Source organism: Canis lupus, chromosome 16, assembly GCF_003254725.2.
Source record: "Canis lupus dingo isolate Sandy chromosome 16, ASM325472v2, whole genome shotgun sequence".
Taxonomy (NCBI): domain Eukaryota; kingdom Metazoa; phylum Chordata; class Mammalia; order Carnivora; family Canidae; genus Canis; species Canis lupus.
Window position 1 is genome coordinate 7,571,088 of NC_064258.1, and position 24,155 is coordinate 7,595,242.

The window sequence follows — 24,155 nt, forward strand, 5'->3', positions numbered from 1 at the left end:
TGAAAAAAATTGTTTCTTTTTACTCTATAACCTAAAGGGTAACTAAAGGATAGGATTTGAGCTATCTCAGCAATATATAATCTAGAACCCAAGGATGACAAGGATGTAATTTTAATTGCCGATTCTTTTGTGCACAGACACAAGACTATTCCTATCTACATTCTAATCATCAGTTGAAAAGTCTACAGGTAAAAAAAGGTTTGTACCACTGACAACCATTCAGAGCAAGGGAAACTATGCTAGGCTTAAAAGCCGTTCTAGGGTTCATAGTCTAATTAGATCCCAGATCAGACATACATTAATATACAACAGAGAGTCAGCCAAAGAAATATTAAATCAACAAGTGGCCAGACAATATTTGCTCCTGCCGCAGAAAGAATGAGTCAACCCACATCAAACACTTTCCTTGCCCAGCCTGTCTATCTCTCCTGTCACAGTAGTCTCTTTGCATGGCTGGCTATTCTCACCCTTCAGATCTTGGCTGAAATGTCACCATTCACCCGAACCAGCCTATAGGCCTTCCCTATTACCAATCTGTGTTCATTTTACTTCAGCAAAGATCACAATTTATAATACACGTTTTTTAATTTACATCTTTATCATCTGCCTCCACCTAGACTGAAAGCTCCACAAGGTTAGTAATAATGTACATCTACTATTGACCAACAGAAAACCTAACACCTAGCACAGAGCATGCTATGTAACAGGCAATCAATATTTGATGAATTAATGATTTTATTCTATAAAATTCCAAGCATATAAAAATACCCAGAGAGGGATGCCTGGGTAGCTCAGTGGTTGAGCGTCTGCCTTTGGCTCAGGGTTTGACTTTGCGGTCCTGGGATCGGGTTCCGCATCGGGCTCCCTGCAAGGGGCCTGCTTCTCCCTCTGCCTAGGTCTCTGCCTCTCTGTTTCTCTCATGAATAAATAACTACAATCTTAAAAAAAAAAAAAAAAAAAAAAAAAAAAACCTAGAGAACAGTATCATGAATTCTTGTGTATTCCTCATCCAGTACCAACAAGTATCAATGCATAGGTGATCTTACTGCTTTTTATATACTCTCACTCACTTCTCCCAAACTGTAGTGAAACAAATCCCAGATATCTTAACACTTTATCCATAGATATTCCTTTATGTATCTCTAAAAGACACAATCCTTTATTCCTAAAAAACATATTCCTAAAAGACAAAATGACACTTTTTTAAAAAAACATGTCATTATCATATCTAAAACATTTTAATAATTCTTTATATCAACATACATTTAGTCAGTGTTGAAATTTCCCCAATTAACTCATATTTTTTCAATTCCTCTATTCAAATCTGGATTTAAATAAGATCTACTTGTTGCAATGGGCTTATATGTCAAGTCTTTTCTGACCTACGGATTCCCTTTCCCTTTTCTTTTCCCTACTTGTTAAAGAAACGTGTTGTCTTACTGTGTTGCTGAAGGTCTGGATTTTACTGATCGCATTCCCATGGTATTAACATATGTCTCCATTCCTGCATTTCCTAAAAACCTCTATCTGGTTCAGTTTGATGTGTTTGGCAAAAATATTCCAGAGGCAGTGGTATGCACTTCTATCAGTGAGTACATAAAATCTGTTTGTCTCTTTTTGTGATAGTATCAACCATTGATAATCAATAGCTAGATTTATAAGTTAACAAAGTTGCAAAATGATGATCTTTTAATTCTATTGCTCCTTCTAATTTATTATCTGGTCCACAAAGAGAAACATTCCCTCATCAATGATTTGGGTACCATAAAATAGAGGTGGTACAAGAAAAATCAGAATAAATGATTTATTAATAATGATTTTTTAACTTCATCAATTTTCAAAATCATAAGCTGATATCTCAGTAACCTCTGAAAAGGACCATTGAGTTTTTCACCTTTATTTCTGAAGATCATTACGAACTCACAAATAGCTTTAAAAATATTTGCTAGGTTTCAATGCATTATAGTTATTAGCCTTACTGATATTCAAATTGTCCCAAATAAATGAACTGCAAGGGTGGAAGACGACGGTCAGTAGATAATCAGAATGAATGATGAGAAAGAGTAGCCAACAAAGGTCCATCTCAATGTCAACCAAATTGAAGAACAGTTCCTCCCTAGTACTTATTCACACAAGTAGAATTATCTATGTTTGAAAAAATTAGCTTAATATTTTAACTTCTTTTTCAAAGTTAGTTTGAGATATAATTTTTAAAGATTTTATGTATTTATTCATGCGACACACAGACAGAAAGACAGAGGCAGAGGGAGAAGCAGGCTCCCTCCTGACAACACAAGGCGTAATCCCAGGACCCTGGGATCATGACCTGAGCCAAAGGCAGAGACTCAACCACTGAGCCACTCAGGCATGCCAAGATATAATTTATAAATAGGAAATTTCATCCTTTTAGGTACACTGTTCTACAAATTTTGACAAATGCCTTCAGTCACGTAACCATGACCATGACCAAGAAAACGAACATATCATCAAGCTCCCTGCATGGAGCCTGCTTCTCCCTCTGCCTGTATCTCTCTGTCTCTCATGAACAAATAAATAAAATATTAAAAAAAAAAAAAGAAAAGAAAAAGAACACTTATGACATCTCAGAAAGTTCTTTCATGGCCCTTTGTGCCCAACCCACTCTCACCATCAGCTGCTGGCAACTACTGTTTTCCAGAATGTCATATAAACTGAAACAAAAAGTATGAAACCTTTGTAGTTGAGCTTTTAAAAACTCCTCACATGAGTATGAGATTCATTTATGTTGCTGAATGGATTTAAAGATTGTTTCTTTTTATTGCAGAGTTGTATTCCATTGTATGGATATACCACTGTTTTTCCATTCACCAGCTGATAGACATTGGCACCATTACCAGTTTTTGGCAGTTACAAATGAAGCTACTATAAACATTCATGTATAGGTTTTTGTATGGACCTATGTCTTCATTTCTTTTGGAGAAATACCTAGCAGTATGATTGCTGCTCATAGGTTTAATTTTAAAAGAAACTGCCAAACTATTTTCCATAGTGGCTGTACCATTTTGCATTTCCACCACCAACATAATATTTTCAGCTGCTCTGTGTATTTGTCAGCACTTGATGATGTCAGGTTTCTGACTGGTTTAAGCCATTCTAATAGACATATCTCAGAGTGGATTTAATTTACACTTCCCTAATGACTAATGATGAATATTTTTTCATAGACTTATTTGCCATCCATGTCCTTGGTGAAGGGTCTGTTCAAATATTTTTTGCCCTCCTATTAGGCTGTTTGTTTTCTTATTATTGAGTTGTGAGAGTTATTTGTATACTCTGGATATTGGTCCTTTATCAGACATGTGCCTTGCAAATATTTTTTCCCAGTGTGCAGTTTGTCTTTTCATTTCTTTAACAATGCTTTCAAGGGTGCCTGGGTGGCTCAGTGGGGTAAGTGTCTGCCTTCGGCTCAGGTCATAATCCTACGGTCCTGGGATTGAGCCTCATGTTGTCAGGAGGGAACCTGCTTCTCCCTCTCCCTCTCCCTCTGCCCCTCCACTTTGCTTGTATTTTTTTTTCTCACTCATGCTCTCTCTCAAATAAATAAAATCCTTTAAAAAAAACAATGCTTTTCAAAGACCAAATGTTTTAAATTTTGCTGAAGCCAAAATTACCTTTTTTGTTGTTTTTATGGTTTCCGTTTTTTGTGTCCTAAGAAATCCTTGCCTAGCTGAAAGTCACAAAGATTTTCCTCTAGGAGTTTTACAGTTTTAGGTTTTATATCTAAGTCTATGATCGATTCCATGTCAATTTTTATATATATGAGGTATGGGTTATGGTTCATTTTTGTGCATGTGCTTAGCTAACTATTGCAGCACCAATTGTTGAAAAAACTGACCTTTCTCCATTGAATTGTCCTGGCCCCTTTGTAAAAAAAAAATCAAGTATCCAGATATGTGTGGGCCTAATTCTGGACACTTTCTTCTACTGATCTATCCATTTCTTCTTTTGCTAACACCATACTGTCTTGATTACTGTAGCTTTATTTTTTTTTTTAATATTTCTTTTTTTTTTAATTTTTATTTATTTATGATAGTCACACAGGGAGAGAGAGAGAGAGAGAGAGAGAGAGAGAGAGAGGCAGAGACACAGGCAGAGGGAGAAGCAGGCTCCATGCTCCAGGAGCCCGATGTGGGATTCGATCCCGGGTCTCCAGGATCGCGCCCTGGGCCAAAGGCAGGCGCCAAACCGCTGCGCCACCCAGGGATCCCGATTACTGTAGCTTTAGAGAGTAAGTCTTAGAATCAGATAGGGTAAGTCCTCAAACTTTGTTATGCTTTTTCAAAGTTATTCTGGTATTCTAGTTCCTTTATTTTTCCAGATAAATTTTAGAATGTACATGTTAATATCTATAAAATGTCTTCTGAAATTCTGATTGTGTTGAATTTTGAAGGAGCAGATATCTCTCCATTTATTTGTTTTCTTGATTTCTCTTCAAATAAATCCTACACATATCTTGTTCGATTTATCCCTAAGTATTCCATGTTTTTGTAAAGGCTTACCAATGTTAGTATTTTACTGTTGTTATATAGTAATTACTAATAAAGTAAAAGATTTATTATGTCTAGCACTTAACTATAAGAAAAGAGTCACTCAGAAATTATTATAATCTCCATTCAAAAGAGGGTAGTTTCTCTTCATTTTTTTTTTAATTTTTATTTATTTATGATAGTCACAGAGAGAGAGAGAGAGGCAGAGACAAAGGCAGAGGGAGAAGCAGGCTCCATGCACCAGGAGCCCGACGTGGGATTCGATCCCGGGTCTCCAGGATCGTGCCCTGGGCCAAAGGCAGGCGCTAAACCGCTGCGCCACTCAGGGATCCCGGTAGTTTCTCTTCAAATATAGCTTCTGCTAATCTATTCTGTATATTTCTGGTTAATAATGTCAATTTGGTAGAAAAGTCACCATTCCATAGTAACTGACTGGAATATCTATAAAATGCTTTCTCCTTTAAAAATGTTTTTCCTTGGGCAGCCCTGGTAGTTCAGCGGTTTAGCGCCACCTTCAGCCCGGGGTGTGATCCTGGAGACCCAGGATCGAGTTACATGTCGGGCTCCCTGCATGGAGCCTGCTTCTCCCTCTGCCTGGGTCTCTGCCTCTCTCTGTGTCTCTCATGAATAAATAAATAAAATCTTTAAAAAAAAATGTTTTTCCTCGGGTGAAACAGCAAGACAATGGAGTGTTCTCTTCTTTGATTTGCTTCTATTATTTTAATTATAGAATCTGGACTCAATAACTATACAGTCATCCTATTTGTTATTCACGGTTTTCCATCCTAAATTATCAATAAAGATGCATAAAGTCTTCAACATATCCAATAATTTACCAAGCATAATTACCTGCTTACCTAACTAGTCTTTATTTTTAACTTGTTAACAACCTTCTGAAGTAAGTACTACTGTTGGGCATTTGATAAATGCAGGTAAAGAAACCAACACTCAGAGAGATTCAATAAAATTCTCAAGATGACAGAGCAAGTTCACTGCAAAATGAAATTCAACTTCAGGTTGAATTTCTGATTCCAAGGGCACACTCCCTCACTTGGTGAAGCTGCTGTGGATGCACCAAAGGAATATCTATAGGTTCCCAAAGGGCAACCCCACATCTAACAGGCCTCCCCACCAGTGTGACCAGGCTTAAAATGTTAACATCTAAGTCAGGAATCACATCCACTTGAATCAGCATTTCTAGCACTTAGGTACAATTTACGACACTTTAAAATCCCCAAAATATACACATTAACTCAAATACTTAGATTACATTCTGGGCTCCCTAGTAAGCAAAATCAAAGTTAAGAAACAGCCTATTTTTCTTTCCCATATTTCTCTATCAATACACCTTTATCCCATTTTTTCCCTCTAATACAGATGCTATCCAGGAAAGTAGGAAGCAGTTTAGAAAATGAGATTCAATCTAGGATAAAGCAAGAGGTATGTTCACAAGTTTAGATGAATCTGATATGAATATATTAATTCTGAAGGAAGCTATTAGAAAGGATCCAAAAGCTCTCTACTTACTCTGTGTAGTACTGAGCACATGGAGAGGTTTAGGAAGTGCTTTTGAGACTGACCTTAAAGAAAATGTTGCAACTGAAGAAGCCTTATAAGATCAGGTTTTTTCCAAAATTATTGGCAGCACACAGCTAAAATACAACCGCGAATTTATCATTTTCCAGCAGTAATTGAAAGTTCTAGCTAAAGCTGCACTGTCGCACCAGCTATTTTTTAGAATTATTTACCTGCAACATTCCAAATGCAAGATTCCTTTTTCTCCTGTAGTAATTATGGTACAACAAATCTTGACAGCCGTGCAAAAAGCAAAGCCTTGTTCTTTTAAATGGCCTTAGGCATCTGCCATGTTGAGAGGTCTACAAAATTCTGAACCCAGGGTAGATTTACTTAATTACCTCAGAGCCCTGGGGCATGCTTATAAATTAAGTTTTATAAATCTTTAAATTATAAATAGAAGCAGCAACAACATTAGTTTAAGCCAGGGAAAATCAGCTCCCAAAAAACTGAAGACCTTCAAGAAACTAAGACCTAGAGGGTGGCCATACTGCACATAATCTGGCTTTGGGACAGGAAAGGTGTTCTCCAAGGAACATGGTCTCCCTCTGGATCACTGACATATCTGGGGACTTTGGCTGAGCAGTTCAAATCATCTATGTTGACATAAAACAAAAGACTAATTCTCTAAGGTAACCAAGACCAAAACCAGATAGAATTCATCTCAGATAAGCAAAAATGTTTGGATAATTCATTACCTGTTATATCCATTGCCCCTCAGAAATTCTAAACTATGAATAAAAAGTCTGGCAAACTAAAATGCCATGTCAGGCTTCAGGATAACTGGTGAAGAGCTGAATATTCCCATCAGATTAAGGCTTGAAGCAGGAAACATTTTGACGAAGGCTTGATAGACAGGTCTATGGTTATGCCTTGTGTATGACATACGGACCAAAACTTTTATGACATATATAGGGAAAGAGAATTGTTAAAAGATATAAAATGGCTCCTAAAATTCTAACAGCAAAAATAAATCCGCAAAAACCAATCTAATCAAAATCCCAAAGCACAAAAAAAACCTAAACAGAAAATCACCTGAGTATTATTATTGTTATGATTCTAGAAGGTTATATAACTAGAAATGTTGTTAATCCATTCAACAAGCTTTTATTTATTGACCTCCCCCAATTCTGTCACAAAGCTTGTCACAAAGAAGATCAGGCAACTGACAATAAGAGCCTGCAAAAATTTGCTCGATTATACTATTCCTCACTGTCAAAGCCAGGACGCAAATTCAAGATTCCTATCTTCTTGTTTACATAATGCTATTGAGAGAAAAGAACGATAACTACAATCTGCTTGACTCCTGAAGACAGCTAGACTCACAGCAATTTAATTTAGATGCCAGGGCTATGGTGCTTTCCCGACTGCTTTATCCTTACTACTTTTCACTTGAGGCATTTCCCAAAGGATGTGACTATTATTTAGCTGTTCTAGCTACTTATATTATCAAGATAATGAAGCTAAGGCTTCCAGTTCAGTTTTCTCAGGGGACTTGCTATTTGTCATCATGTATTTTTAAAGCAAACAAATGATCAATGCAAATCTGCCTTCGCTAGAGAATCTCACGACATAAAGGCATAAAGATAGTTTTGGATCAAGGGTGCTACCTTCAAAACTGACAGAAGGACGTCAATATTCATCTCTACACCTGTTATCAGATCACCAGGGTCCTAGATCCAACAGGGAAAGCTCCCAATAAACTGAACAATTGTCCTTTGATCCAGGTCCTCCTCTTAATGATCTGAAGTTCCATGCTATCAAAACTAAAAACAAAGAATTCATATCCCCCACATGTGAATTGTCCCTTCCAGACTCACGCAGCCACAAACGCTAAGACCCCACATTGACAACCTACTGGACTTTGTTTCCACTTTCAGCAAAGAGGGTATGACTCAAACTACTGGTCTGTCCCAGTGGGATAAATCCAATGGGAATTTTACTGAAGGAAGCCTAAGGGAAAAAAAAGAAAAGTAAAGTTGTTATGGTTATGGTCAGAAAATCAGGCTGAACAGAGAGACACAGATGTGTTCACCATGTCAAAGTAACTGACCCAAAGTCCAACACCCTGTCTCTCCCTTCCTTAGACCAGCAATCGGATAATGCTAAGTTGAGGGGTTTCTAGAAAATAAGGCAGGCCTTGAAATCACCAGGACTCTGAATCCGGAAGCAATATCTGGGTACTCATTAGCGGCAACTGATTGAAAGAAATTTGGTTATGAAAATGAAGGTCTTAAAGATATTAGATAAATGTGCTACTGTGACAGAGACTATATTATGTTGTCACACTAGTTGAAAAAGTTGTGGATAAAATTCAACTAGAAATATCTAACATTTGTACAGTAACTAATGACAGCTCTTTATAAACTATCTCAAGTGTAAAAAAGGCAAAGACAATAAGCAAGTTCAAGTAGCAGTCCTTCATCCCTAGCCCTCTTCTCCCTTCCCAGAGGAAACCAGTACCCTGGATGCTGTGATGCCTTTCTTGTCACATTATTACTCTTTTACGACATATTTACATATCCATTAATAATATTGCTTTCTGAATGCAAAACTCTGTAGAAATGCATAACATACTTTGGCAACGAGCCTTTTTTACTCAATATTTTTTAGATTTAATAATTTTATAGATATTTATATGTATATATGTCTATAAATCTATAAATATTTATAGATTTATAGGCATATATATCTATAAATATTTATAGATATTTATAGATCTAATTCATTCGTTTTTACTGCTACATGGCTTCCAGTATATGAATATACCATCATTTATTTATGAAGGAATTCTGTGAAGAGAAGGTTCCATGGGAAAAATTTATATTTCAAACAATAGCTTTTCTGGTAAAAGCTCTCGGGTGCTCTGGAATACTAAAGCAGAGGAGTCCCCTACAGATTAATCAAAGTGTTCTAGGACACGGGCAACAGTACTTTATTTGCTAAAACCCAAGGAAGCACAATTTGTGCCCACCTTAAAATATAAAATGGTGAAAAAAGGTAAGAGAAGATAAAAAGCACAGAAATGTAAAAAGCTAAAATGCAATTACTCTTTCTTGAAAGCTCACCTCATCTGCTCTTCGAAGAACTCCAGTAATAACCTACAAACATTAAAAAAAATTATTATAAACAACCTGTATTTCCCCTCTCAAACAAAAATTGGATTCAATTTTCATGGATCACAAACTTGTTCCTGTTTTGTTCCTAGAAACCATGTCAAAAGATGTACTGGCTCTTAAAACATACAGTGTTCTGCAAAGGGATCAGAGTAAAATTAGATTTGATTCTTGACTTAAGATCAATAGTCCAATAAAGGCTAAGATGAAATAATTATGAAACCTCCATATTACATTAGCAATATTGTTTTGAGTTCTATAAAATGGATACAAATGTGAGGCACACATCAATCATACAGAGGAACCTACTTTCCATTACAAGTGCTCACACAGGAACAAAAATAACACTTTGATGCACACAGAGAAGTCTGTGCTCAATAAAGATTTCTTATCCAGGAATATGAAGGCCAGGGGAACAGCAGCTCCTCTTTTAAAAGATATTTTTTTTTTTTTTAATTTTTATTTATTTATGATAGTCACAGAGAGAGAGAGAGAGAGAGGCAGAGACACAGGCAGAGGGAGAAGCAGGCTCCATGCACCGGGAGCCTGACGTGGGATTCGATCCCGGGTCTCCAGGATCGTGCCCTGGGCCAAAGGCAGGCGCCAAACCACTGCGCCACCCAGGGATCCCATCTTTTAAAAGATATTTTTAATTTGAATGTGTACATCATTGTTTTTTAATTTTAAATGTAATACATGTGCCTTGTAGAAGTGGTAAAAAAATACGTGAAGAAGAAACTACTCTCTCATTATCCCACCATGACATAACCATCATTTGCTTATGTTTTGGCATATTTCCCTCCAATACTTTTTTTATTCACTGCCTATTTTTGGATGACTGAGATTACACCAAATACACAAATGATTTGGTATATTTCTTAAAAACATTTTGTAAAGTAAAGACTGGTCAATCTTCTCCCTTCACCTCCTGCCTCACTGCATTGCAGGATTAAATGGGGCTGTCATGAGGTCTACTTCCTTCTTTGTTGGCATGCTATCAGTATTCTTCACACTTCATTAAAAAGCTATAAAAACAATTACTGGATCATTAGCACAGCCTTTCTAAAAGAAGCTTACTAAGGCTCACATAACTGCTAAGTCAAACGTAGGACACTGTTCTGTCTGCTGTTAGCTCCAGATCCCTTGACACTGATGAAACTACCCAATGGAGGCGAGAGCCCATCAGAAGGGAGGCCCAGATGTGAATTATGGCCCTCAGGATAGGAGCACTGAGCAGTTAGAGGGGCGCCTGCACTGGGCTCTTCAGCGGTTTCCAATATGTAATGAAGGTTCCAGTCTATTGCCCTCAAAAGGAAAAGCACTTCTAGGACAATGTACTTACTGTCCTTATTGGACCAGAGTTAGCATAAGGACATGAGATTTTAAAACAAAAGTAGATCGTATACCTGAACCTGTAGACTGCAGCCTCTAACTATACTCTTACCAGGTAACATTCCATGCAATAGAAAAAATGTGAGAACACATTTTTTTTGGAGGGGATCTAGGTTTATTTTATAAGAACCATCCCTCATAATTAAAACTGATTCCCTAGCTCCCAAACAGGGCTACTCCATTAGTCTCCAAAATATAAAAAGTTACATCATACCCACCACCATTTCTTATTTATGCAATTTTATCCAACTTAAATTTGATAAAACAAAACTCCCCTTATATGCTGGGTATAAAGTTTATACAAAACAATGAAATAAAAGTGCATGACAAAAATGTAATGCTAAGCCTGTTTCAGAGAGTGAGGGTTCTAAAAAATACAAAGAAATCATTTCCTTAAATTATAACCACTTATACCATTGCTCTAAGATCTAATTTCCATTGTCCTCACCTTCAAAATGGTTTCAAACAGAAAAACAGCCATACCTCCTGCAATGTCCCATCTCCTCCTGCAACAATGATCACATCTGTGTTTTCCATCAGTTCCAGGAGTTTCTTGGCTTGGCCCTCATAATCAGTCTGAAATACAAAAAGAAGTCTTTGGTAAATCTATCATCCCAGGGGCATAAGATCAAAGATGTAAAAACATGGGACATTTTCTTTAAAGTTTTACACAGAGTCTTTCCTTAAATTCTACATAATTAATAGACATGAAAAACAACAGTTATCAAAGCAATCATATATACAGTTTTATACTGTTTAGAGCTGAAAGGGAACTCAGAAACCATCTTCAACCTTCCTTTATTTTTTTTAAAAGATCTTATTTATTTATTTGAGTCAGAGAGCACACATAGGGAGAGTGAGAAGCAGCAGACACCTTGCTGAGCAGGGAGCCCGATGTGGGACTCAATCCCAGGACCCCGAGATCATGACCTGAGCCGACACTTAACCAACTGAGCCAGCCATGCGCCCCTAACCTTCCTTTAAAAACAAAACCCAAACCCAATGATTTGTCTCTGGTTATACAGTTGTCTATTCAAAGGACTCATTTCCAGTCCAGTGCAGATTCTATTACACTATTTACCCGACATCTTTCATCTGAAAGCAGGAAGTCAGGTCTATATGCAAATAGAGAGAAGCAGATGTAATGAAAAAAGTACAGATTTGGGAGCCCAAGAGACCCAGATTAAACCCCAACTCTGCTACTTTCAAGCTGAGTGGCCTTAAACTTTCAGGATCTTAATTTCCTTATCAATGAAATTATGTGTATTGGAGTTGCGGTAATAATAGCTTCCCCATAGTACTGTTATAAAGCAGCATATAAAGCAACTAGCAAGGTAACTGCTCATGACTGGTACGCTATCTAAATGAAAGGTTAGGCTTTGTTAGGACTAGACAGTAAGGCACAGGTGTGATTCAGAGTAGCAACGAAACAGTACCCAAACCTCACCATTTTTATTGAGATTATTTCCTCTCAGATACATATGCAGACTTCAATGAATCATCTAAGCTGCTGCCTCTAAAAGCAAACATTAAATTTTAAAAGACATAATGCAGCTAATATTAACATAGAAAACATCGCTTCCTATTGATACTGTACTAGACACACTAACAGGCAAAAATTAAAGATTTGAATCTCAAATAGGCTTAAAGCATGTAAGCACAGTTAACACAGAGGAAAAAGAAAGTCCCTAAACTAACACCATGAATTTTATGATGAATTATCCCCCTTTTATTCTAAAAATGAAATGGCTGGCTTTATAGTTACACATTTGCAAATACTAAATTTTTTTTAAAAGGATAGATGTCAATCCTGATTAAAATGACAGTTTGTGAGTACCCCCAAATAAATAATCCTTGGGAATCAGTATGGGTTTGCTAAGAATGAGGCTTTTCAGACTATTCTCATCTTTTTTGACATTACTAGATCAGCAGATACAGGAAACCAGACGGACGCTGTATCTACTCTTCAGCAGGCACCTGGCAAGCTAAGTGATGATATCCTTGGGGACAAGATGGAGAAATGTGGAAACAATATACTAAAATACAAGTAGGTTAGTTACCAACTGAAGGTCTGTACTCCAAGTGAGCAGTTCAGTGGAGTGACATCCAACTGAAGGTAGATTGCTAGTGACATTTCTTTGGGGCTCTCCCTTGAACCTTTTTTCAAGTTGACTCCATAGTGGAACCCAACTCAAGGCTTGAAACCACAACTGTGAAATCAAGACCTATGCTGAAATCAAGTCAGACACTTAACTGACTCAGCCATACAGGCAGCCCAAGCCTTTTTTTATATGATGCTATCAACAACAGAGATGAAAGGCATCTTACTGAATATGTAAATTGCAATCTTTTACAAAACAGACACTGGCCTCCTTACTATTCCTCAAACATGTCAAATACACTCCTGCTTCAGAGTCCTAGAAATGCAATATCCTCAGCCCAGATTCTTTCCCTCCTGCATCTGCAGGCCTCACTCCTTTGCAGCAGGTGTCCAAATGGTCATCTCCTCAAACCAGTCGTCTTTGACCTTCTGAAATAAACTAATACCCCCATTACTCCTAGTCCCCTTACTCTGCTTGACTTTTCTTCTTGGCACTCATCACCATGAGTTGTTGCTGACAAACCTTATGTTTTTGGTTTTTGTTTTGTTTTGTTTTGTTTCAGTATTTTACATTTTTATTTTAAAGTTTTTGCATCTGTTTCTTATCTGCATCTCTCCCTTTCCCACTTTCAATGGAAGCTCTTTGGCAACAGACATGGAAAAGTTTATTTTGTTCAGACTATATCCCCAAAACCTAGAACAGGGCTTAGCTCACAGTAGGCAGTCAATACTTGCAAAAAAGTTAATATAAGTACATGAATGAAAGAACCAAACTTCAAAAATATTTCAACAGACTTAATAGACTATAATTTAAAAGATCACTTTTGTAGGGCTAACATATTTGAGGCTCTGGTGTTAAGAAGAAAATTCCAAATGCACAAAGGAAGGATAAAAAATATAAAGTGGCCTAGTGATATTAAATAAAGAAAAGTGAATCAAGTCAATAGGTCTTGACTGGAGGACTGCTACTTCTGCTGGGTATGATAATGACACTGCAGTTATGCAGAAAAGTAGCCTTATTTTTTTTTAATAAAAAGTGCATACTGGGGATCCCTGGGTGGCGCAGCGGTTTGGCGCCTGCCTTTGGCCCAGGGCGCAATCCTGGAGACCCGGGATCGAATCCCACATCGGGCTCCCGGTGCATGGAGCCTGCTTCTCCCTCTGCCTGTGTCTCTGCCTCTCTCTCTCTCTTTGACTATCATGAATAAATAAATAAAATCTTAAAAAAAAAAAAAAGTGCATACTGAAGTATCTAGGGGTAAAAATAACATGATGTCTATAATTTACTTCAGAGAACCCATCTACCATGTGAAGATGCCTGCTGGGGACCCTCTGAGCCAGACAAAAGCAGAGCCCACCTACAGATTCATGAGTTAGGCCATCCCTCCTCAGCCTTGACACAAAGGAGCCCAGCACAAGGTGAGACCACCACAAGGGCAGCTCTGAACAGACCGCTGAGCAACAGAACCTTAAGCAGAGAAGCAGCTGTCAAGGTAGTGTGTTATACTAGCAGTATATCACTAGTATAGAAATAAATATAGCAATAATTACAATAAACATTAATGGGTTCAGTTATCCAGTAAAAAGAGGGAAAAAATGATTGGATCTTTTAAATACCCTGTCATGCCTTACCAATAAAGCATCTAAAATATAAAGACACACAAAGGCTGAGAGTAAAGGAATAAAAATATCACATCAAGCAAAAACTAACCAAAGTAAGTTACTAGAGTCACTAAGAAATCTAAGTAAGATACACAGACCGTGGCCAAGGCAGTGCTGGGGCTGAAGAGAATTGCTCTAAGACAGGGTCAAAATGCCAGAAAAATGAAGTGATTTGAAACCTGTAAGCATCTATTGACATCATCTCAAAATATAAACAGCAAAAATGAACAAAACTACATAAACAGAAAATCCCCAATAGCAGTGGAAGAGTTCTAAACTAACCCGCGCCCCCCCCCCCCCTTCATAATTTATAGTTAAAGCAGAAGAAAAAAGTCAGTAAGGACACAGAAGACTAGAACCACACAATGATCAGACTTGATTTACTGGGCATGTGTAGATCATGGTACCCAGTAAGTGGTACATATTCCTTTTAGGCATACGGGGAACATTTATGAAAACAAAACACACAGTAGGCCATAAAACAGAACCCAAACTTTCAAATGCTGGAAGTGTATTGACTATATTTGTTGACCATAATGCAATTAGATAAGAAACCATTAATAAAAAGATTAACTAGAAAAACTTTATTTTGGGAAATTTTAAAACATGTCTAAATAACTTGTAGGTCAGGCAAAAATCATGACGTTAATTAGAAAATATTTTTAAATGAATGGTAATGAAAATATTAGACCCAAAACTTAGAAGATGCAGTTGAAGCAATAGAGAGAAATTTATAGCTTTCCATAAATTAGAAAAGGGTAAAAAGTAAGTAAGCATCCAAGTTAAAATGTCAGAACAGAACAGCAGGAAAAAATCTAAAGGAAGTTGAATGAAGGAAACAGTAAAAAACACTAGAAATTCATGAAAGAAACATAAACAAGAAGATCAACGAGCCAAAAAATGATTCTTGGCAAGGATTCATTGACACACCTCTCACAAGACTACTGAGAGAAAAAAATGGCACAAATAAATATTATGATTAAAATGAGATATCACAAATGTTTTGGTTTTTTGTTTTTTTTTTTTTTAAGATTTTATTCATTTATTCATTAGAGGCACAGAGAGAGAGGCAGAGACACAGGCAGAGGGAGAAGCAGGCTCTATGCAGGAGCCCGTCATGGGACTGGATCCTGGGTCTCCGGGATCACACCCCAGGCCAAAGGCAGCGCTAAACCACTGAGCCCCCCAGGCTGCCCAAGATATCACAAATGTTACATAAACTTGCAAGAAGAGGAAATTAGGAACTTGATACCAATTAATTTGAAACCTAGACGAAAAGAACAAATTCCCTGAAAATGTTGGCTCATCAAAATTCATTCAAGAATAGAACTTGACTATTTCTAGAACCACTAAAGACCTTTAATATATAAAACAGTTTCCCCTAAAAGACAGCTCTAGGTCCAGATCATTTGATTTGAGTTCATGTGAACATTCAAGGGAGCGCTTTCATGTAACCATGCTAGGATCTCTCATACACTGGGTCGTAACATGCATTACAAACACTCACATTGATGTTAATTCTCTTCCCCTTTCTCTCATCCCTGGAGACAGACAACTGGAAGACCACATCACAGACCACTTGGACAAAAGAGGTCAACATTTCATGGTAAAGTGGACTAAATTACCTTTTAATCTCTGATTTCATGAAACTGTGTAATATTAAAAATAAACCACAGATTTACAAACATAACAAGAGTGATTTTCACCAAATGCATACACACATATCACTTAAAAGTCAACAGAGTTTTGGGGTGTCTTCTATCTAGCACAGTTCCTGCTAACTTATCTTTGTCCCCTTTTTTTAGCTGAATACTGCAAATTCTAAAGCTTTAACATTTAAAATTCCTTGCCAGAGAAAATGTTTACCTGTCTGTGGAACTACCAAGAAATTAAATTAACTACTCAAACTGGAAATTTTTTTATTTTCAGGAAAGAAATTGTTATAGCTAGAACCACTTTCATCTTTCAAGAGACAATAATTCCACATCCTAGCTTTCAGATGAAAGAAATCCAGTTCATGCCTCCATCTAATCTTATTCTGAAAATGAAAAGCTGACAATGCTTTGAAAAAAACAAAACCACTTTTATTAATGATCAGAACAAAGACACAACATTGATTTCTCTGTTCCCAGCCTCTTACGTGATAAGTGATTTCTGCTACAAAGTCAAGAGAAGAGGATAAGTTGTAAGGAGTGGTAGCTTGGATAAAATCAACACTCTGGAGTGTTCTTACCTTAACAACAGTCACATCCATGCCAGATAAGTGTAAAATCGGGGCAGCATTTTTTTCAAATAGAGTCCTGGCTTTGCTGTAGACAAAGGAAAAAATACAAAAATTTTGACCAAGTTCTCAAGAGGAAGAATAAAAAGCCCAACCACCTTCACTAGAGTAGAACAAGAAACAGCCTAAGAACACAGGTTTCCTTCATTTGTGCAAGTATAGGAAGTCAAACAAGTTATCAGGTTCTATGGGTAGAAATGGAGACGTCACTACTCTGGGGCCTCCAGTTTACCTTTGAATACAAACAGCTCTTACCTACTTGGGATGCTTGCAGTTCCAATCTAGTTTCTCTAGAAGAAGAATGTACACTACATATGGCCCTACTCAGGACACAATGTTTGATGCATTCAGCAAGCATTTCTTGAGCACCCACTATGTGCTAGCCACAGGTGTAAGAGCTAGGGATACAACATGACAAAGGAGACAAACACTTCCAACTTAAGGGTGATGTTGTCAGTCCTCATAGAACTTATTTATATTCCAGTGGTAGAGGGAAGAGAATATATTTAACATATACATTCCCAAGGGAATAATTTGAACCCCACAGAATATAGATTCTAGCTCAGTGGATACAACTTTTGAGGGAAAAAATATATCATTTTGAACAATTTGAAATACTAAGGTATCTCTATTTCTTGAGTTTCAAACCTGTAGTGACATCCCAGAGGAAGGAGCAAAATGCTTTTCCATGAAGGCAAAATTTCCACTAAGAAAGGAAAAGTCTGAAATTATCTAACGCAACTTTAGGATAATCAGTAGCTTGTCTGAATCACATCCTTCTCTTGGTTGCCCTATCACTTTGTACATACCTCTATTAGGAATTTTCATAGGGCACTGACAACCAGTGATTTGCAAGACAGTCTTTGGGACAAGACTGGAAGCCTTGCAAAAAAGACACCAAATCCTATAATCCTGAGTCCCTCAGCCTCTAGGATTATGTCTGGCACACTTACAAGATACTTAATAAGCATCTGATCAATTAATACACTAAGGTATGAATAAACGAACCTGCCCCCCATGTAGATATGTAAGTTCTGCAGGAAAGGAAACAACACGATTGTGAAGCCTTGTGAGAACAGAAACAGTTAAAGAGCCCTTTGAAGACAGAGAGAGAGAGAGAGAGAGAGAGAGAGAGCATGTGTGTGTGTGTGTGTGTGTGTGTGTGTGTGTGTGTGTTTTAAAAGCCACATCTTTGACAGTGATTCTTGTCCAATTAAGGTCAGGAGTCAGAAAAACAGCCCAGGAATCAAAGAATCCAAAAGTTGCAGAAAGTCCCAATGGCATAGTTTCAAAGTTGAACATACCAATCAGTGAACCTGTTATTCACCTAAGTATTTTCAACTACTGCATCAGAAAAAAAACAAAAACTAGAACTTATAAAACAACGAACATGTAACTTCCACATCCACGTTTAGTCATTTTTTTTAAAAAACCTTTTTAAAAAAAAAAAACATGCTTTGACTTTCTCAAGAGTATTTTATACTAGCAAGAGGTGCCATGGCAACTAATGAAGAGCATGTAGAGTCAAGCACAAACCAAATTCAACATTCTTTAAAAAATAACCACCAAAGGGCAGACAGAAACATGTAATACTTCTTATGAATTAAAACAGAAATAGAAAAATTGGACAAATTTTCACAAGAAACATTTAAAAAAGGTATCTCAAATCAAGGGCCTACTTGAGCATGTTGTAAGCAAATCACACAAATATCCCCTGCCCTTTCTCCTGCTCTGAATGCTTATCAGAATGAACAGGAAAGACTAAATGAAAATTCCCCCTCTCCAGCTCACTACTTCTGGGGCTTAACCCAACAACAAAGGGCTGATACTACGAATGTTTCTACTTCCAGGGTTGTTTTCCTTACTGGGTTGATAAGAAAAGATCAGTGGAGATAGATGAGCTCTCGCTAAGAAGCAAAACTCTGGACAAGTTTCAATCGGCTATATTAATTATTTACAACAAATCTATAACCTCCTCCAAGTTAAAGAAATAATGATTTGAACATTTAAGGCTTTTATTCACATCTTTGTGTGATGCCACGGCTATGGAAAATGTCTAAAATTCCAATGTTCCATATAAAAGATTGAAAAACAAGTGTTACCAGTAAGAAATGCATTATTTATTATATAATTAATGGTGAGATAGCACTAAGGCTAAATACAAAGTTTATATACCTACTGCAATTTCCAGGTCCACATACACACGCAAAAATAATTACTTCTTAATGTATTATTTATTAACGCTAAACACACAGTTATCTTATTTCTTAAAGCGCCTATGTAGCTTTAAACCAGTACTACATAATGAAATAGCTACATGATGAATTATATATTATATGTTAGAGTAGAGCCAAGATGACAAAAATAGTGCAATTAAATAGTGAAAGCTTTAGGAAAAAAAACATGCTGGAGAGTTTCAGAGTGGCTGATACCTAGAAGCATGCAAGGATTCACCTTGCGAAAGGGGACAATAATTTTAGAAGACTTTCCATAGCCTCACTTTTTTTTTTTTTCCCCATAGCCTCACTTTAAAAGATAAAAATGCTATACTTTTAATTAGCAACAATCGTGCCTCGGATAAACCTCATTGGCTACGATACTGCCACTGCACAAAGCTAAAAAATGCTATACTTTTAAACAGTAATTCACCTTTAAAAATGCCAACACATTTATATGTAAAAATGTAAACAGAACCTAAAACTGTTCTGAAAAAGTTTATTTTTTAACGTAATTATCCCTTGTAAGTAGGAACTTAAAATGACAGATTATAACAAACCAACGGTCATAAATTTTTCTCTATCAGAATTAGCAAGTTCCTAACTAACAGGTCTCTAAAGAAATAGCTAGAACAGTTATATTAAAGTAGCCAGAGGCACAAGCACTTTTGGGAAGAATGGGGGAGGAAAGGAGAGAATGCTTTGAACCTAGCTAACGTGTTAATAATAATCACAGTCGCTTATGTTCCTTTCATCCAGTGCTTACCATGAAGTAGAAATGCTGAACATGTCATAGGCATTATCTCGCTTAACTACAAAGGCACCTATTCTATACGGCAAATTTAAAAGGTATGAACTATTACTTTTCCCACTTTACAGATGAGCATACTGAGGATTTAAGTCCAGTAATTCCCATATCACAAAGAGTATACAAGTCCGATCCCTCAAACACTGTGCTAGCTCCTGCCACAGACCCCCACTGTTTAATTATCTTAGATACTGTGACAACCTGTTCATGTGTTGGTTATTAAACAAGAATGATCAATAGGCATTAAGATTGGTGTGTTTATGGGGGAGGGAGGTGGCTCTAACAAAGCCAGTCCAGTAGAATTAGGCAGTGTCCCAGAGCCAGTTTAGACAATCTATAGACAAATACCTTAAACTGCAGAATTTAAAATAAGGCATGCGGCGCCTGGGTGGCTCTCAACTTCAGCTCAGATCATGATCTTGGGGGTTGTGAGACAGCCCTGTATCAGGCCCCATGCTGGGTATGAAGCCTGCTTAGGATTCTCTGTCTCTCCCTCCCTCTCCCCACTCTGCCCCTTCCTGCTCAGGCTTTCACTCAACACCCCCCACTCCCCCCCCGAAAAAAAGTATGATTTGTGTTTATATTTGTAAATCCATACTCTAAAATTACTAGAGAAACTTATTTCAGAAACCCTGCATCTTACAAAAGACCACTTAAAAGCTGGTCCCAACTAGTCTTTGTTGTTCTTAATATCTTGACATCATTTGACTTTGATCTCTAGAATCCAACCTAATACATATTTATTAATTTTCCGATCCTCAGCAAAGACAAAAAGAATTGTTCTGGTCACTAGGGATAATAAAAGCTATTACTCACCTCCCCACCTCACATACAAACTTTTCATTCTTACGCTTTTTAGAAAATAATTTTAAGTTTTAAATGATTTCCTCTAAAAGCCTTCAAGGTCTCTTTTATTCACTTCTCCAACTGAATGAGAATAGTAACTAATATTGAAACTTTTTTTTTTTTGCTTATGGTACTTTTTAAAAATTTATAGACTTTATTTTTTAGAGCAGTTTTTAAGTTCAGAGTAAAAATGAGCAGAAATTACAGAGAATTTCCACGGACCCTCTGCCCTGCTACACACACATACAGCCTCCCCCACTTTCAACATTCTGCACCAGGGTGGGACCTTGATACAATGAACATAAACACATGATTATCCACCAAAGTCCCAACTCTTCTTTACACCTAAATTCCCACAATTCCTTCACACAACTTTTCCAGGCCAGCTAGAGCAGGTCACAGACTGGCCGGTGACACAGCAAGGAACATCACTAGTTACTCCTAAGGCTAGGCCCCCGCCCCCCTGGGCCATTTCCTCAGTCAGGAAGACTAAGTGTTCTCCCTCTGCTGACCTCTAAGATCTAGATCAAGACTCATTCCTTTTGGAAAGAATGTTTCTGACTTCACAAGCCTATCAATGCTCTAGGTTACCATGGAACATCCTGGACAGAGAAGGCCCAATTTTTTTTTTTAAATATATTTTGTTTGTTTATTCATGAAAGACACAGAAAGAGGCAGAGACATAGGCAGAAGGAGAAGCAGGTTCCCTGCAGGGAGCCCGATACAGGGACTCCATCTCACTACCTGGGGATCATGACCTGAGCCAAAGACAGATGCTCAACCACAGAGCCATCCAGGCACCCCCAAGGCTCAATTATGTAGATCACAACAGCAGGAGCTGTCACAAGCAGGTAAGATTCACTTGAGAGTATTAATTCTGGGAATTTTTTTAAGATTTATTTATTTACTTATTTGGGGGGTGGGGCAGAGGAAATGAGTGAGAGAATCCTAAAGCAAACCACCCCCCCAGCACCCCACCCCATGCAGCCCAACACTAGGGCTCCAACCCAGGACCCTGAGATCATGACCTGAGCCGAAACCAAGAGCTGGCCACCCAACCAAATGAGCCATCCAAGCGCCCCTAATTCTGGAATTTTTATTAAACTTCAATTAGACAAGTTTGCTAAGCATCAGTTAACTTTACAGTTATAGCTCATTAACCGCTCTTTCTCCATTACAAATTAATCTCATTGCTAAACGAGTACTGAACCTACTTTTTCCAATTCCATGCAATCCAACTAGCTGCCTGATATTCTGTGACTTTCTCCCCCCTCAGGAAAACTTTATGTGACAAACCACAAACTGAACTACCCTCTGCAAGCTGCAGGATTGAGAAACACCGTTGCCTTCTTCACTTGTGCATTGGGAGGAATGAGTTGATTGCCAAACACCTAGGAAGGAAGAAAGGAAAGTTTTCAGCAAATGTCTTTTATATTCAGTTAGTGATTACATATATTCTTTCATTACAAAGAAATCTACTTCCAGAAGACATGGTATGTACCCTGGGGGTTAAAATATCCTTTCATAATTTCATATTGACAAAAATACCATGAACCATCACCAAGTCTACCATTATTTAATGATAATCAGCTAAAATTTTTATAATAATAATAATTTTTTAAAAACCTGCTTCATCTACTAGAGATAGGTAGCTTTTCTTTTCTCTACAAGACATGGCTATGCCTATTATAAACACATAACCAGCAAGGCCACAGTCTATCAAAAGGGAAGTTTAATCCAACTGTCCTTAGTCTTCAGAATAATATAACCTTTTTCTCCTTCAATTTATTACTAAAGCTTATTCATAAAGAACCTTTGTGTTACCAATTAATCTTCACACATATAAAAAATAAACCTAATAATCTATTTGCCTCCTCCTCTTTACAGCCTTATATAACTTGATAAGTAAATAGCATCAACTAGGGGATTAAGGAGGGCACTTGTGATGAGCACTGGGTATTGTACGGAAGTGATGAATCACTACATTCTACTCTTGAAACCAATTTTACCATATATGTTAACTAACTAGACTTTAGAGACTTGAAATAAATAAATAATAATAATAAACAACATCAACTGGCAAGGGAAGGAAATATAATTAATATTTACTAAGCACCTAGTATTTGCCGCTCTCCTGCACATTATTCTTAGCTCTCAGAAACTTAGGAGGTAATTAAATGTCCTCATTTCAAAAGTTTAGAAAACCAAGATTCAGAAAGATTAAGTCCCTCAAAGTCACATAGTTAATAAATTATCAGCCTAGTATTTATATCTAATTCCAAAACCCCAACTTCTACTTTGTCAGCTCTGAGAATCAGTTAAAGGAGGTGCACAGAAACAGAGGTGCAGAGTCAAAATAGGAACGAACGTGAGCACTGCTAATCCACCTGGACTGGGGAAGGCCACCAAACAGAAAGAAGTAGGAAAGCACCAGAGTCAAAATGTGGAGTCTTTGATGGTGGGGAGCAGGTCACGGCCAAGGAGGCAGGACTCCGGTATGGAAGCACAAAGTAAAGACAGGAGAAAAAAATGAGCTCTACCATGATTTTTATGAAGTGGCCCTTTTATTAAGTGACCACCACCTCCCTGACAGTCCACCGGAGAGCCGTTCTCACCACGGTCTATTTCTTGCTTTAAAAAAATACACTTTTTCTGAATGCTTCAGGAAGATATCCTGTTTCTTTGTGAAGATTTCTGGTACATTATAATTTCTACTCTGTTGTCACTTTTACTGAATTCAACCTTAATATTTTGCTGCCAAATCTCCAAACACTGTAATGTGTTCTTTTGTTATCCGTACTTCTGGAATGTAGCCAGAAATTATTCAGTTAGCCAGTTTCTCTGACCTACCAGAGTCCAGATCTACAGTTCCAGATTATTCTCCTTTGTCCTGGTTTCCTAGTCTCTACAGTTCTTATTTACCCGCAACTCTCAGCTCAGGTTTATGGTGCGTTAAGGAGCTTACATAAGACTACAATGAGTTGAGTTTATGTGAGATTAAAAAAAATCATTCTTTTAAGAATTTAGTCTGTAAACGGAAGCCATAAACAGGAAAAGTAAGTAGAGTAGGCTCCAAGGATGAATTTACTTCCATTTGCCAGATGGAAGGGGCTCCATGGGTGCTGAGAAGGAAAGAACTAGAGGCAGGGGAAGAGGTAAATATACAAGAGCGAGCAGCAAGAAGAGGAAGAGTCTCTGAGAAAGGACAAGATGGCACTCAGAGCAGAGGGAGGAGGCATTTCCTTCACAAGGAGAGGACCCTGCGACACTCTTCCTTAGGGAGACCAAGAAAAGGTTCCCCTCCCAAGCTTTGCCAGTGGGGATCACTGCTCCTTGGGGTGGGGATCATTCATTTTCTTTTTTAAAAATAAGGATTTTATTTATTTATTCATGAGAGACAGAGAGAGAGAGAGAGGCAGAGACACAGGCAGAGGGAGAAGCAGGCTCCATGCAGGGAGCCCGATGTGGGACTCGATCCCAGGTCTCCAGGATCACACCCTGAGCCAAAGGCAGATGCTCAACCACTGAGACACCCAGGCTCAGGATCCCAGGATCATTCATTTTCACAACAGCAGAGACATAGGAGATAAACAAATGGAAAAGTAATCGAATTCTTAAAACACAGATTTAGA

At 37.6% G+C, this 24,155-nt stretch overlaps 1 protein-coding gene and 1 pseudogene across 8 annotated transcripts in view; both read right to left on the reverse strand.

Annotated features, from left to right (window-relative positions):
* The window catches only part of AGK (acylglycerol kinase), a 76,510-nt gene that overhangs the window by 25,962 nt on the left and 26,393 nt on the right, over positions 1-24,155 (reverse strand). For all 8 annotated transcript variants that reach the window (XR_007402834.1, XR_007402833.1, XM_049095279.1 and 5 more), the window contains 5 exons: positions 21,835-21,914; positions 16,606-16,681; positions 11,093-11,185; positions 9,170-9,202; positions 7,960-8,054 (listed from right to left, as the gene is read on the reverse strand). Coding sequence is in view for 6 of the 8 variants with exons in the window: in XM_049095279.1 (XP_048951236.1) it covers positions 7,960-8,054; positions 9,170-9,202; positions 11,093-11,185; positions 16,606-16,681; positions 21,835-21,914 (377 nt within the window). In the remaining 2 variants the exon portion in view is untranslated. The remainder of the gene's footprint in view (positions 1-7,959; positions 8,055-9,169; positions 9,203-11,092; positions 11,186-16,605; positions 16,682-21,834; positions 21,915-24,155) is intronic.
* On the reverse strand, positions 19,107-19,270 carry LOC112651087 (U4 spliceosomal RNA; annotated as a pseudogene).